This window comes from Ascaphus truei, unplaced genomic scaffold, assembly GCF_040206685.1.
Source record: "Ascaphus truei isolate aAscTru1 unplaced genomic scaffold, aAscTru1.hap1 HAP1_SCAFFOLD_467, whole genome shotgun sequence".
NCBI classification, from domain to species: Eukaryota; Metazoa; Chordata; class Amphibia; order Anura; family Ascaphidae; genus Ascaphus; species Ascaphus truei.
Window position 1 is genome coordinate 182,655 of NW_027456798.1, and position 13,993 is coordinate 196,647.

Here is a 13,993-nt window from a genome sequence, read left to right on the forward strand (position 1 = left end):
CCCCCAGGCCCCGCAGAGCATCGCCCCCAGGCACCCGCAGAGCATCGCCCCCAGGCACCCGCAGAGCTTCGCCCCCAGGCACCCGCAGAGCATCGCCCCCAGGCACCCGCAGATCATCGCCCCCAGGCACCCGCAGAGCATCGCCCCCCAGGCACCAGCAGAGCATCGCTCCAGGCACCCACAGAGCATCGCCCCAGGCACCCGCAGAGCATCGCTCCAGGCACCCGCAGAGCATCGCCCCCAGGCACCCGCAGAGCATCGCCCCCAGGCACCCACAGAGCATCGCCCCCAGGCACCCACAGAGCATCGCCCCAGGCACCCGCAGAGCATCGCCCCAGGCACCCGCAGAGCATCGCTCCAGGCACCCGCAGAGCATCGCCCCCAGGCACCCGCAGAGCATCGCCCCAGGCACCCGCAGAGCATCGCTCCAGGCACCCGCAGAGCATCGCCCCCAGGCACCCGCAGAGCATCGCCCCCAGGCACCCGCAGAGCATCGCCCCCAGGCACCCGCAGAGCATCGCCCCAGGCACCTGCAGAGCATCGCTCCAGGCACCCGCAGAGCATCGCCCCCAGGCACCCGCAGAGCATCGCTCCAGGCACCCGCAGAGCATCGCCCCCCAGGCACCCGCAGAGCATCGCCCCCAGGCACCCGCAGAGCATCGCCCCCAGGCACCCGCAGAGCATCGCCCCCAGACACCCGCAGAGCATCACCCCCAGGCACCCGCAGAGCATCGCCCCAGGCACCCGCAGAGCATCGCCCCCAGGCACCCGCAGAGCATCGCTCCAGGCACCCGCAGAGCATCGCCCCCAGGCACCCGCAGAGCATCGCCCCCAGGCACCCGCAAAGCATCGCCCCCAGGCACCCGCAGAGCATCGCCCCCAGGCACCCGCAGAGCATCGCCCCCAGGCACCCGCAGAGCATCGCCCCCAGGCACCCGCAAAGCATCGCTCCAGGCACCCGCAGAGCATCGCCCCCAGGCACCCGCAGAGCATCGCCCCCAGGCACCCGCAGAGCATCGCCCCCAGGCACCCGCAGAGCATCGCCCCCAGGTACCCGCAGAGCATCGCCCCCAGGCACCCGCAGAGCATCGCCCCCAGGCACCCGCAGAGCATCGCCCCCAGGCACCCGCAGAGCATCGCTCCAGGCACCCGCAGAGCATCGCCCCCAGGCACCCGCAGAGCATCACCCCCAGGCACCCGCAGAGCATCGCCCCCAGGCACCCGCAGAGCATCGCCCCAGGCACCCGCAGAGCATCGCCCCCAGGCACCCGCAGAGCATTGCAACACTAGAGAAAAAATGTTTTATTACAAAGAAAGGGGGCGTCAGTAAGAAGTCTATCGCAGAAGGTCAGAGCGCTCTGTTTCACACGTCAAGCGCTCTGAGGACGACTCAGCAGGTGGAGCAGTCTCTCACAGTGATGTGTGCAGGACACTCTCACACTGTCCTGTGATCCTCTTGTACACTCATTACTCAGAGACGCCGACAGTCTCTCCCAGGCCTTCAGAGACATAAGGTGCTGCAAGAGAAGAGACAGTGAGAGAGGCATGGAGGGGAGAGAGGGAAGAGGGGAGGGGAGAGGGAAGAGGGGGGGAGAGGGAAGAGGGGGGGGAGAGGGAAGAGGGGGGGGGGGGAGAGGGAAGAGGGGGGGGAGAGGGAAGAGGGGGGGGGAGAGGGAAGAGGGGGGGGAGAGGGAAGAGGGGGGGAGAGGGAAGAGGGGGGGGAGAGGGAAGAGGGGGGGGAGAGGGAAGAGGGGGGGGGGAGAGGGAAGAGGGGGGGAGAGGGAAGAGGGGGGGGAGGAGAGGGAAGAGGGGGAGGAGAGGGAAGAGGGGGGGGAGAGGGAAGAGGGGGGGGGAGGAGAGGGAAGATGGGGGGGAGAGGGAAGAGGGGGGAGAGGGAAGAGGGGGGGGAGGGGGAGAGGGAAGAGAGGGGGGGAAGGGGAGGGGGGAATGGAGGGGGGGAAGAGAGGGGGGGAAGGGGAGGGGGGAAGAGAGGGGGAGAAGGGGAGGGGGGGAAGGGAGGGGGGGAGAGAGAAGAGGGGGGAAGAGGGGGGGAGAGGGAAGAGGGGGGGGAGAGGGAAGAGGGGGGGGAGAGGGAAGAGGGGGGGGGAGAGGGAAGAGGGGGGGAGAGGGAAGAGGGGGGGGTGAGGGAAGAGGGGGGGGAGAGGGAAGAGGGGGGGGGAGAGGGAAGAGGGGGGGGAGAGGGAAGAGGGGGGGGAGAGGGAAGAGGGGGGGGAGAGAGAAGAGGAGGGGGAGAGGGAAGAGGGAGAGGGAAGAGGGGGGAGAGGGAAGAGGGGGGGAAGAGGGGGGGGGGAAGGGGGAGAGGGAAGAGGGGGGGAAGGGGAGAGGGAAGAGGGGGGGAAGGGGGAGAGGGAAGAGAGGGGGGGAAGGGGAGGGGGGAAGAGAGGGGGGGAAGGGGAGGGGGGGGAAGGGAGGGGGGGAAGGGGAGGGGGGGGAAGGGAGGGGGAAAGGGGAGGGGGGGAGAGAGAAGAGGGGGAAGAGGGGGGGAGGGGAGAGGGAAGAGAGGGGGGGGAAAGGGGAGGGGGGGAAGGGGAGGGGCGGGAAGGGGGGAAAGGGGAGGGGGGGAAGGGGGAGGGGGGGGAAGGGGGAGAGGGGGAGATGGGGGGGAAGGGGGAGGGGGGGGAAGGGGGAGATGGGGGGGATGGGGGGGAAGGGGGAGAGGGGGGGAAGGGGGAGAGGGGGGGGAAGGTTCAGAGGGGGGGAAGGGGGAGAGGGGGGGGGAAGGGGGAGAGAGGGGGAAGGGGGAGAAGAAAAACAGGGTGGGGGAAAGAGGGTAGGCGGAAAAAGAGGGAGGCACAGGAAGGAGAGGGAGGGGGAGAGGGAAGGATGGGATGGAGGGGGAGGAATGGGAGGGAGGAGGGAGGGATGGGAGGAAGGGGAGGAAGGGGGAGGGGAGGTAGGGAGTGGGGAAGGGAGATACAGGAGAGGAAGGGGGAGGGGAGATAGAGGGGACGAAGGGGGAGAAGGGAGATACAGGAGAGAAAAGGGGAGGGGGGAGATACAGGAGAGGACAAGGAAGGGGTAGATATACAGGGAGGAAGGGGGAGAGGGGAGATACAGGGGGGAGAGGGGAGATACAGGGGAGTTGGGAGATACAGGGGAGGAAGGGGAGATACAGGGGGGAGAGGGGAGATCGAGGAGAAAGGGAGAGAGGTGATATACAGGGAGGGAAAGGGGAGAGGGGAGGAGGGGGGAGATACAGGGGAGGAAGGGGGAGAGGGGAAATTAGGTGGATAAAGGGGGAGGGGAGATAGAGGGGAGATACACGAGAGGAAGGGAGAGAAGGGAGAGAAGAGAGATACAGGGGAGGAAGTGGGAGTTGGAAGATACAGGGGGAAGAGGGGAGATCGAGGAGAAAGGGGGAGAGGTGAGATACAGGGAGGGAAGGGGGAGAAGGGAGGAAGGGGGAGATACAGGGGAGGAAGGGGGAGAGGGGAGATTAGGGGGAGAAAGGGAGAGGGGAGATACAGGGGAAGAAGGAAGAGGGGAGATACAGGGGGAGAAGGGAGATACAGGAGAGGAAGAGGAAGGGGGAGAGATACGGGGAGGAAGGGGGAGAGGGGAGATACAGGGGGGAGAGGGGAGATCGAGGAGAAAGGGGGAGAGGTGAGATTAGGGGGAGAAAGGGAGAGGGGAGATACAGGGGAGGAAGGAAGAGGGGAGAGATACAGGAGAGGAAGAGGAAGGGGGAGAGATACGGGGAGAAAGGGGGAGAGGTGAGATACAGGGAGGGAAGGGAGAGAAGAGAGATACAGGGGGAGAAGGGAGATACAGGGGAGGGGGAGATACAGGAGAGGAAGGGGGAGAGGGGAGATACAGGGGAGGGGGAGATACAGGAGAGGAAGGGGGAGAGGGGAGATACGGGGAGGAAGGGGGAGAGGGGAGATACAGGGGAGGAAGTTGGAGAGGGGAGATACAGGGGAGGAAGGGGGAGAGGGGAGATACAGGGGAGGAAGGGGGAGAGGGGAGATACAGGGGAGGAAGGGGGAGAGGGGAGATACAGGGGAGGAAGGGGGAGAGGGGAGATACAGGGGAGGAAGGGGGAGTTGGGAGATACAGGGGAGGAAGGGGAGATACAGGGGGAGAGGGGAGATCGAGGAGAAAGGGGGAGAGGTGAGATACAGGGAGGGAAGGGGGAGAGGAGAGGAAGGAGGAGATACAGGGGAGGAAGGGGGAGAGGGGAGATTAGGGGGATAAAGGGAGAGGGGAGATACAGGGGAGGAAGAAAGAGGGGAGATACAGGGGAGGAAGTGGGAGAGGGGAGATACAGGGGGGAGAGGGGAGATACAGGGGAGGAAGAAAGAGGGGAGATACGGGGAGGAAGTGGGAGAGGGGAGATACAGGGGAGGAAGAAAGAGGGGAGATACGGGGAGGAAGTGGGAGAGGGGAGATACAGGAGAGGAAGAAAGAGGGGAGATACGGGGAGGAAGTGGGAGAGGGGAGATACAGGAGAGGAAGGGAAAGAAGGGAGAGAAGAGAGATACAGGGGGAGAAGGGAGATACAGGGGAGGAAGATACAGGAGAGGAAGAGGAAGGGGGAGAGATACGGGGAGGAAGGGGGAGTGGGGAGATACAGGGGGGAGAGGGGAGATACAGGGGGGAGAGGGGAGATACAGGAGAGGAAGGGGGAGGGGGAGATACAGGAGAGGAAGGGGGAGGGGGAGATACAGGAGAGGAAGAGGAAGGGGGAGAGATACGGGGAGGAAGGGGGAGTTGGGAGATACAGGGGAGGAAGGGGAGATACAGGGGGGGGAGGGGGAGATACAGGGGAGGAAGGGGGAGTTGGGAGATACAGGGGAGGAAGGGGAGATACAGGGGGGGGAGGGGGAGATACAGGGGAGGAAGGGGGAGTTGGGAGATACAGGGGAGGAAGGGGAGATACAGGGGGGAGAGGGGAGATCGAGGAGAAAGGGGGAGAGGTGAGATACAGGGAGGGAAGGGGGAGAGGGGAGGAGGGGGGAGATACAGGGGAGGAAGGGGGAGAGGGGAAATTAGGGGGAGAAAGGGAGAGGGGAGATACAGGGGAGGAAGAAAGAGGGGAGATTCCCCGGGAGGAAGTGGGAGAGGGGAGATACAGGGGAGGAAGTGGGAGAGGGGAGATACAGGGGGGAGAGGGGAGGGGGAGATACGGGGAGGAAGGGGGAGTTGGGAGATACAGGGGGGAGAGGGGAGATACAGGGGAGGAAGGGGGAGAAGGGAGATACACGAGAGGAAGGGAGAGAAGGGAGATACACGAGAGGAAGGGAGAGAAGAGAGATACAGGGGGAGAGGGGAGATACAGGGGAGGAAAGGGGAGGGGGAGATACAGGAGAGGAAGAGGAAGGGGGAGAGATACGGGGAGGAAGGGGGAGATACAGGGGGGAGAGGGGAGATACAGGGGGGAGAGGGGAGATACAGGGGAGGAAGGGGGAGTTGGGAGATAAAGGGGAGGAAGGGGAGATACAGGGGAGAGGGGGAGTTGGGAGATACAGGGGGGAGAGGGGAGATCGAGGAGAAAGGGGGAGAGGTGAGATACAGGGGAGGAAGGAAGAGGGGAGATACAGGGGAGGAAGGGGGAGAGGGGAGATACAGGGGAGGAAGGAAGAGGGGAGATACAGGGGAGGAAGGAAGAGGGGAGATACAGGAGAGGAAGGGGGAGAGGGGAGATACAGGGGAGGAAGGGAGAGGGGAGATACATGGGAGGAAGGGGGAGAGGGGAGATACAGGAGAGTAAGGGGAAGAGGTGAGACGAGGGGGGTGAGAGAGAGTCAGAGAGAGAGAAGTAAGACGAGGGGGGTGAGAGAGTCAGAGAGAGAAGTGAGAGTGTCAGAGACAGGGAGAGAAGTGAGTCGAGGGGGCTGAGAGAGTCAGAGAGAGAAGTGAGACGAGGGGGGTGAGAGTCAGAGACGGAGAGAGAAGTGAGACGAGGTGGGTGAGAGTCAGAGACGGAGAGAAGTGAGACGAGGGGGGTGAGAGAGTCAGAGACAGGGAGAGAAGTGAGACGAGAGGGGTGAGAGTCAGAGACGGAGAGAGAAGTGAGACAAGGTGGGTGAGAGTCAGAGACGGAGAGAAGTGAGACGAGGGGGGTGAGAGAGTCAGAGACGGAGAGAAGTGAGACGAGGGGGGTGAGAGTCAGAGACGGAGAGAAGTGAGACGAGGTGGGTGAGAGTCAGAGACGGAGAGAAGTGAGACGAGGTGGGTGAGAGTCAGAGACGGAGAGAAGTGAGACGAGGTGGGTGAGAGTCAGAGACGGAGAGAAGTGAGACGAGGGGGGTGAGAGAGTCAGAGACAGGGAGAGAAGTGAGACGAGAGGGGGTGAGAGTCAGAGACGGAGAGAGAAGTGAGACGAGAGGGGGTGAGAGTCAGAGACGGAGAGAGAAGTGAGACGAGGGGGGGTGGGAGTCAGAGACGGAGAGAGCGCACCTGGCGTATGTGCGGAGTCCCGCTGAGACTCCGGAGAGCAATGAGAGACGCGCGCCTGACGGTCTCGTCGTGGTCTGTGCAGGCCGACTGCAGGAGCAGCTGTGGAACCTTCAACATCAGCATGTGAGACCGCTCCCCCTCTACCGAGACTGCCCCAAGGTTCCCGAGAGCGCTCGCTGCGTGCGCTCTAGTTCTTGGTTGGGGGTCTCTCAGCAGATCAAGGATTTTAGAGGTAGCAAGAGACATCCAGGGGCTATGAGAGACAGCCCGGGCACCATGAAATGCAGAGTTTCCCACAGCAAAGGCTGCCGAGCGTCGCACTCTTGTGTCTCTGTCTGAGAGACAGTCCAGCAGCTGCTTCAATGCATCTTGCGAGAGTGACTCCCCAAGACGCGCAAGGTTCCCTGCGAGAGTGCACGCTGCAGCCTTCAGCTCGGAGCCCGGGGCCTGGAGAAGCCGGGCGAGAAGCTCCTCCCACTCTCCCATAATCCTCTGCAGCAGCGGCAGGTGAGATCGAGACACCCGGATCAGGTGACTGAGAAGAGACAGCAGGTCACAGGTGAGACGGTCTCCCCCAGAGTGCAGGGCTCTGCCCAACCAGACTGCTATATCATCTGAAGAGACCGCTGCATGAGAGAGCTCGGCTAGAAAGTCAGGCTGCATGAGAGCGAGGCGGCACAGGAGAGAGACAGGCAGCTCTGTGTGAGACTGCGGGAGCAGAGAGCAAGTCTGTGGAGAGAAAGCAATGACAGCATGAGAAGAAAGAAGCAGGGGTAGGGGGGAGAGGGCGGGGGGAGGGGAGGGGGGGTGGAGAAGGGGAGGGGGGGGGAAAGGGGGGGAGGAGGGGGAGAGAAGGGGGGGAGGAGGGGAGGAGAATGGGGGAGGAGGGGGTGACGAGGGGGGAGAAGCGGGGGGGAGGAGGGGGGAGAAGGGGTGGGAGGGGGGAGAGGGGGGGAGAAGGGGTGGGAGGGGGGGGAGAGGGGGGGAGAAGGGAGGAGAGAGGGGGGAGAGAGGGGGGAGTGGGGAGAAGGGGGAGTGAGGGGAGAGGGAGAGAGAGAGAGGGAGAGAGCGAGGCGGGGAGAGAGGGTGAGAGCGAAACGGGGGGAGAGAGCGAGACGGGGGGAGAGAGCGAAACGGGGAGAGAGGGCGAGACGGGAGAGAGGGCGAGACGGAGAGAGAGAGCGAAAGGGGGAGAAAGAGAGCGAGAGGGGGAGAGAGCGAGACGGAGGAGAGGGTGAGAGAGCAAGACGGGGGAGAGAGGTGGAGAGAGCGAGAGAGGGGCAGAGAACGAGAGGTGGAGAGGGGCAGAGAGCGAGAGGTGAAGAGAGCGAGAGGTGCAGAGGTGCAGAGAGCGAGACGGGGGGAGAGAGCGAGACGGGGGGAGAGAGCGAGACGGGGGGAGAGAGCGAGACGGGGGGAGAGAGCGAGACGGGGGGAGAGAGCGAGACGGGGAGAGAGCGAGACGGGGAGAGAGCGAGACGGGGGAGAGAGCGAGACGGGGAGAGAGCGCGAGACGGGGAGAGAGCGCGAGACAGGGAGAGAGCGCGAGAGGGTGGAGAGAGCGCGAGAGGGTGGAGAGAGAGCGAGAGGGGTGGAGTGAGAGGGGTGGAGAGCGAGCGAGAGGGGTGGAGAGAGAACGAGAAAGGAAGACAGAGAGCGAGAGGGGGAGACAGAGAGCGAGACAGGGAGAGAGCGAGACGGGGAGAGAGAGAGCGAGACGGGGAGAGAGAGAGCGAGACTGGGAGAGAGACAGCGAGACGGGGAGAGAGAGAGCGAGACGGGGTGAGAGAGAGCGAGACGAGGAGAGAGAGAGCGAGACGGGGAGAGAGAGCGGGACGGGGAGAGAGAGCGAGACGGGGAGAGAGAGAGCGAGACGGGGAGAGAGAGAGCGAGACGGGGAGAGAGAGAGCGAGACGGGGAGAGAGAGAGAGCGAGACGGGAAGAGAGAGAGAGCGAGACGGGAGTTGGAGAAGAGATTGTGAGGAGATACTGCCAGCACCTGCAGCAGAGCTGTAACAGTCTCATGCTGTTTTAGAGACATTAGGATGTCCGTCATTGTTTCCCTAGGGGTCTCGAGAGAGAGTGGGACACACAGCAGCTGACAGACGAGATGCACCACATTATAGACAGTCTGTGAAACATCCCATCCTGCGAGACGGCAGCTGTGGGAGAGACACACCAGGGGTTTATGTATCAAGGCAAAAGTATAGGAGAGAATGAGAGGGCAGAGAGAAGGGTCAGAGAGAGAGAAGATGGGAAGAGAGACGGTGGAAAGGGAGGGAGAGAGAAGGCGATGAGGGGTGGATGGGTGAGTGGCGGATGGATGAGTGATGGGAGCAGTGTAGGTGAGAGTGATGGGATGGGGGTGGATGGATGAGAGTGATGGGATGGGGGTGGATGGATGAGCGTGATGGGATGGGAGCAGTGTAGGTGAGAGTGATGGGATGGGGGTGGATGGATGAGTGATGGGAGCAGTGTAGGTGAGAGTGATGGGATGGGGGTGGATGGATGAGAGTGATGGGAGCAGTGTAGGTGAGAGTGATGGGATGGGGGTGGATGGATGAGTGATGGGAGCAGTGTAGGTGAGAGTGATGGGATGGGGGTGGATGGATGAGAGTGATGGGAGCAGTGTAGGTGAGAGTGATGGGATGGGGGTGGATGGATGAGAGTGATGGGATGGGGTGGATGCAGGTGTGATGGGAGCAGTGTAGGTGAGAGTGATGGGATGGGGGTGGATGGATGAGAGTGATGGGAGCAGTGTAGGTGAGAGTGATGGGATGAGAAGTGGATGGATGAGTGACGGGAGCAGTGTAGGTGAGAGTGATGGGATGAGGGGTGGATGGATGAGAGTGATGAGAGCAGTGTAGGTGAGAGCGATGGGATGGGGGTGGATGGATGAGAGTGATGGGAGCAGTGTAGGTGAGAGTGATGGGATGAGAAGTGGATGGATGAGTGATGGGAGCAGTGTAGGTGAGAGTGATGGGATGGGGGTGGATGGATGAGAGTGATGGGATGAGGGGTGGATGGATGAGAGTGAAGGGAGCAGTGTAGGTGAGAGTGATGGGATGGGGGTGGATGAGAGTGATGGGAGCAGTGTAGGTGAGAGTGATGGGATGGGGGTGGATGGATGAGTAATGGGAGCAGTGTAGGTGAGAGTGATGGGATGGGGGTGGATGAGAGTGATGGGAGCAGTGTAGGTGAGAGTGATGGGATGGGGGTGGATGGATGAGTAATGGGAGCAGTGTAGGTGAGAGTGATGGGATGGGGGTGGATGGATGAGAGTGATGGGAGCAGTGTAGGTGAGAGTGATGGGATGGGGGTGGATGGATGAGAGTGATGGGAGCAGTGTAGGTGAGAGTGATGGGATGGGGGTGGATGGAGGAGTGATGGGAACAGTGTAGGTGAGAGTGATGGGATGGGGGTGGATGGATGAGAGTGATGGGAGCAGTGTAGGTGAGAGTGATGGGATGGGGGTGGATGGATGAGAGTGATGGGAGCAGTGTAGGTGAGAGTGATGGGATGGGGGTGGATGGATGAGAGTGATGGGATGGGGGTGGATGAGAGTGATGGGAGCAGTGTAGGTGAGAGTGATGGGATGGGGGTGGATGGATGAGAGTGATGGAATGGGGGTGGATGGATGAGAGTGATGGGAGCAGTGTAGGTGAGAGTGATAGGATGGGGGTGGATGAGAGTGATGGGAGCAGTGTAGGTGAGAGTGATGGGATGGGGGTGGATGGATGAGTGATGGGAGCAGTGTAGGTGAGAGTGATGGGATGAGAAGTGGATGGATAAGAGTGATGGGATGGGGTGGATGGATGAGAGTGATGGGAGCAGTGTAGGTGAGAGTGATGGAATGAGGGGTGGATGGATGAGAGTGATGGGAGCAGTGTAGGTGAGAGTGATGGGATGGGGGTGGATGGATGAGAGTGATGGGAGCAGTGTGATGGGATGGGGTGGATGGATGAGTGATGGGAGCAGTGTAGGTGAGAGTGATGGGATGGGGGTGGATGGATGCGAGTGATGGGAGCAGTGTAGGTGAGAGTGATGGGATGGAGGTGGATGGATGAGAGTGATGGGAGCAGTGTAGGTGAGAGTGATGGGATGGGGGTGGATGGATGAGAGTGATGGGAGCAGTGTAGGTGAGAGTGATGGGATGGGGGTGGATGGATGAGAGTGATGGGAGCAGTGTAGGTGAGAGTGATGGGATGGGGGTGGATGGATGAGAGTGATGGGAGCAGTGTAGGTGAGAGTGATGGGAGCAGTGTAGGTGAGAGTGATGGGATGGGGGTGGATGGATGAGAGTGATGGGAGCAGTGTAGGTGAGAGTGATGGGATGGGGGTGGATGGATGAGAGTGATGGGAGCAGTGTAGGTGAGAGTGATGGGATGGGGGTGGATGGATGAGTAATGGGAGCAGTGTAGGTGAGAGTGATGGGATGGGGATGGGTGGATGAGAGTGATGGGAGCAGTGTAGGTGAGAGTGATGGGATGGGGTGGATGGATGAGAGTGATGGGAGCAGTGTAGGTGAGAGTGATGGGATGGGTGGATGGATGAGAGTGATGGGAGCAGTGTAGGTGAGAGTGATGGGATGGGGGTGGATGAGAGTGATGGGAGCAGTGTAGGTGAGAGTGATGGATGGGGTGGATGGATGAGAGTGATGGGATGGGGGTGGATGGATGAGAGTGATGGGAGCAGTGTAGGTGAGAGTGATGGGATGGGGATGGGTTGATGAGAGTGATGGGAGCAGTGTAGGTGAGAGTGATGGGATGGGGTGGATGGATGAGAGTGATGGGAGCAGTGTAGGTGAGAGTGATGGGATGGGGGTGGATGGATGAGAGTGATGGGAGCAGTGTAGGTGAGAGTGATGGGATGGGGGTGGATGGATGAGAGTGATGGGAGCAGTGTAGGTGAGAGTGATGGGAGCAGTGTAGGTGAGAGTGATGGGATGGGGGTGGATGATAGTGATGGGAGCAGTGTAGGTGAGAGTGATGGGAGCAGTGTAGGTGAGAGTGATGGGATGGGGGTGGATGGATGAGAGTGATGGGAGCAGTGTAGGTGAGAGTGATGGATGGGGGTGGATGGATGAGAGTGATGGGAGCAGTGTAGGTGAGAGTGATGGGATGGGGGTGGATGGATGAGTGATGGGAGCAGTGTAGGTGAGAGTGATGGGATGGGGGTGGATGGATGAGTGATGGGAGCAGTGTAGGTGAGAGTGATGGGATGGGGGTGGATGGATGAGTGATGGGAGTAGTGTAGGTGAGAGTGATGGGATGGGGGTGGATGGATGAGAGTGATGGGAGCAGTGTAGGTGAAAGTGATGGGATGGGGGTGGATGGATGAGAGTGATGGGATGGGGGTGGATGAGAGTGATGGGAGCAGTGTAGGTGAGAGTGATGGGATGGGGGTGGATGGATGAGAGTGATGGGAGCAGTGTAGGTGAGAGTGATGGGATGGGGTGGATGGATGAGAGTGATGTGAGCAGTGTAGGTGAGAGTGATGGGATGAGAAGTGGATGGATGAGTGATGGGAGCAGTGTAGGTGAGAGTGATGGGATGGGGCTGGATGGATGAGTGATGGGAGTAGTGTAGGTGAGAGTGATGGGATGGGGGTGATGGATGAGAGTGATGGGAGCAGTGTAGGTGAGAGTGATGGGATGGGGGTGGATGGATGAGTGATGGGAGCAGTGTAGGTGAGAGTGATGGGATGGGGGTGGATGGATGAGTGATGGGAGCAGTGTAGGTGAGAGTGATGGGAGCAGTGTAGGTGAGAGTGATGGGATGGGGGTGGATGATAGTGATGGGAGCAGTGTAGGTGAGAGTGATGGGAGCAGTGTAGGTGAGAGTGATGGGATGGGGGTGGATGGATGAGAGTGATGGGAGCAGTGTAGGTGAGAGTGATGGGATGGGGGTGGATGGATGAGAGTGATGGGAGCAGTGTAGGTGAGAGTGATAGGTGAGTGGCGGATGGATGAGAGTGATGGGAGCAGTGTAGGTGAGAGTGATGGGATGGGGGTGGATGGATGAGAGTGATGGGAGCAGTGTAGGTGAGAGTGATGGGATGGGGGTGGATAGATGAGAGTGATGGGAGCAGTGTAGGTGAGAGTGATAGGTGAGTGGCGGATGGATGAGAGTGATGGGAGCAGTGTAGGTGAGAGTGATGGGATGGGGGTGGATGGATGAGAGTGATGGGAGCAGTGTAGGTGAGAGTGATAGGTGAGTGGCGGATGGATGAGAGTGATGGGAGCAGTGTAGGTGAGAGTGATGGGATGGGGGTGGATGGATGAGAGTGATGGGAGCAGTGTAGGTGAGAGTGATGGGATGGGGATGGATGGATGAGAGTGATGGGAGCAGTGTAGGTGAGAGTGATGGGATGGGGCTGGATGGATGAGAGTGATGGGAGCAGTGTAGGTGAGAGTGATGGGATGGGGGTGGATGGATGAGTGATGGGAGCAGTGTAGGTGAGAGTGATGGGATGGGGGTGGATGGATGAGAGTGATGGGAGCAGTGTAGGTGAGAGTGATGGGATGGGGGTGGATGGATGAGTAATGGGAGCAGTGTAGGTGAGAGTGATGGGATGGGGGTGGATGGATGAGTGATGGGAGTAGTGTAGGTGAGAGTGATGGGATGGGGGTGGATGAGAGTGGTGGGAGCAGTGTAGGTGAGAGTGATGGGATGGGGGTGGATGGATGAGTGATGGGAGCAGTGTAGGTGAGAGTGATGGGATGGGGGTGGATGGATGAGTGATGGGAGTAGTGTAGGTGAGAGTGATGCGATGGGGGTGGATGGATGAGAGTGATGGGAGCAGTGTAGGTGAGAGTGATGGGATGGGGGTGGATGAGAGTGATGGGAGCAGTGTAGGTGAGAGTGATGGGATGGGGGTGGATGAGAGTGATGGGAGTAGTGTAGGTGAGAGTGATGGGATGGGGGTGGATGGATGAGAGTGATGGGAGCAGTGTAGGTGAGAGTGATGGGATGGGGTGGATGGATGAGAGTGATGTGAGCAGTGTAGGTGAGAGTGATGGGATGAGAAGTGGATGGATGAGTGAGGGGAGCAGTGTAGGTGAGAGTGATGGGATGGGGCTGGATGGATGAGAGTGATGGGAGTAGTGTAGGTGAGAGTGATGGGATGGGGGTGGATGGATGAGAGTGATGGGAGCAGTGTAGGTGAGAGTGATGGGATGGGGGTGGATGGATGAGAGTGATGGGAGCGGTGTAGGTGAGAGTGATGGGATGAGGGGTGGATGGATGAGAGTGATGGAATGAGGGTGGATGGATGAGAGTGATGGGAGCAGTGTAGGTGAGAGTGATGGGATGATGGGTGGATGGATGTGTGATGGGATGGGGGTGGATGAGAGTGATGGGAGCAGTGTAGGTGAGAGTGATGGGATGGGGGTGGATGAGAGTGATGGGAGCAGTGTAGGTGAGAGTGATGGGATGAGGGGTGGGTGGATGAGAGTGATGGGAGCAGCGTAGGTGAGAGTGATGGGAGCAGTGTAGGTGAGAGTGATGGGATGGGGGTGGATGGATGAGAGTGATGGGAGCAGTGTAGGTGAGAGTGATGGGATGGGGGTGGA

The 13,993-nt window shown here is 60.5% G+C and overlaps 1 protein-coding gene across 1 annotated transcript in view; it reads right to left on the reverse strand.

The window, feature by feature from the left end:
* Positions 1-1,287: 1,287 nt before the first annotated feature.
* LOC142484918 (serine/threonine-protein kinase 36-like) overlaps positions 1,288-13,993 on the reverse strand; it is a 132,051-nt gene continuing 119,345 nt past the window's right edge. The window contains exons 15-17 of the mRNA XM_075584171.1: positions 8,420-8,582; positions 6,421-7,149; positions 1,288-1,517 (exon numbers count right to left, since the gene is read on the reverse strand). Of these exons, the coding sequence (XP_075440286.1) occupies positions 1,371-1,517; positions 6,421-7,149; positions 8,420-8,582 (1,039 nt within the window). The 3' untranslated portion in view covers positions 1,288-1,370. The remainder of the gene's footprint in view (positions 1,518-6,420; positions 7,150-8,419; positions 8,583-13,993) is intronic.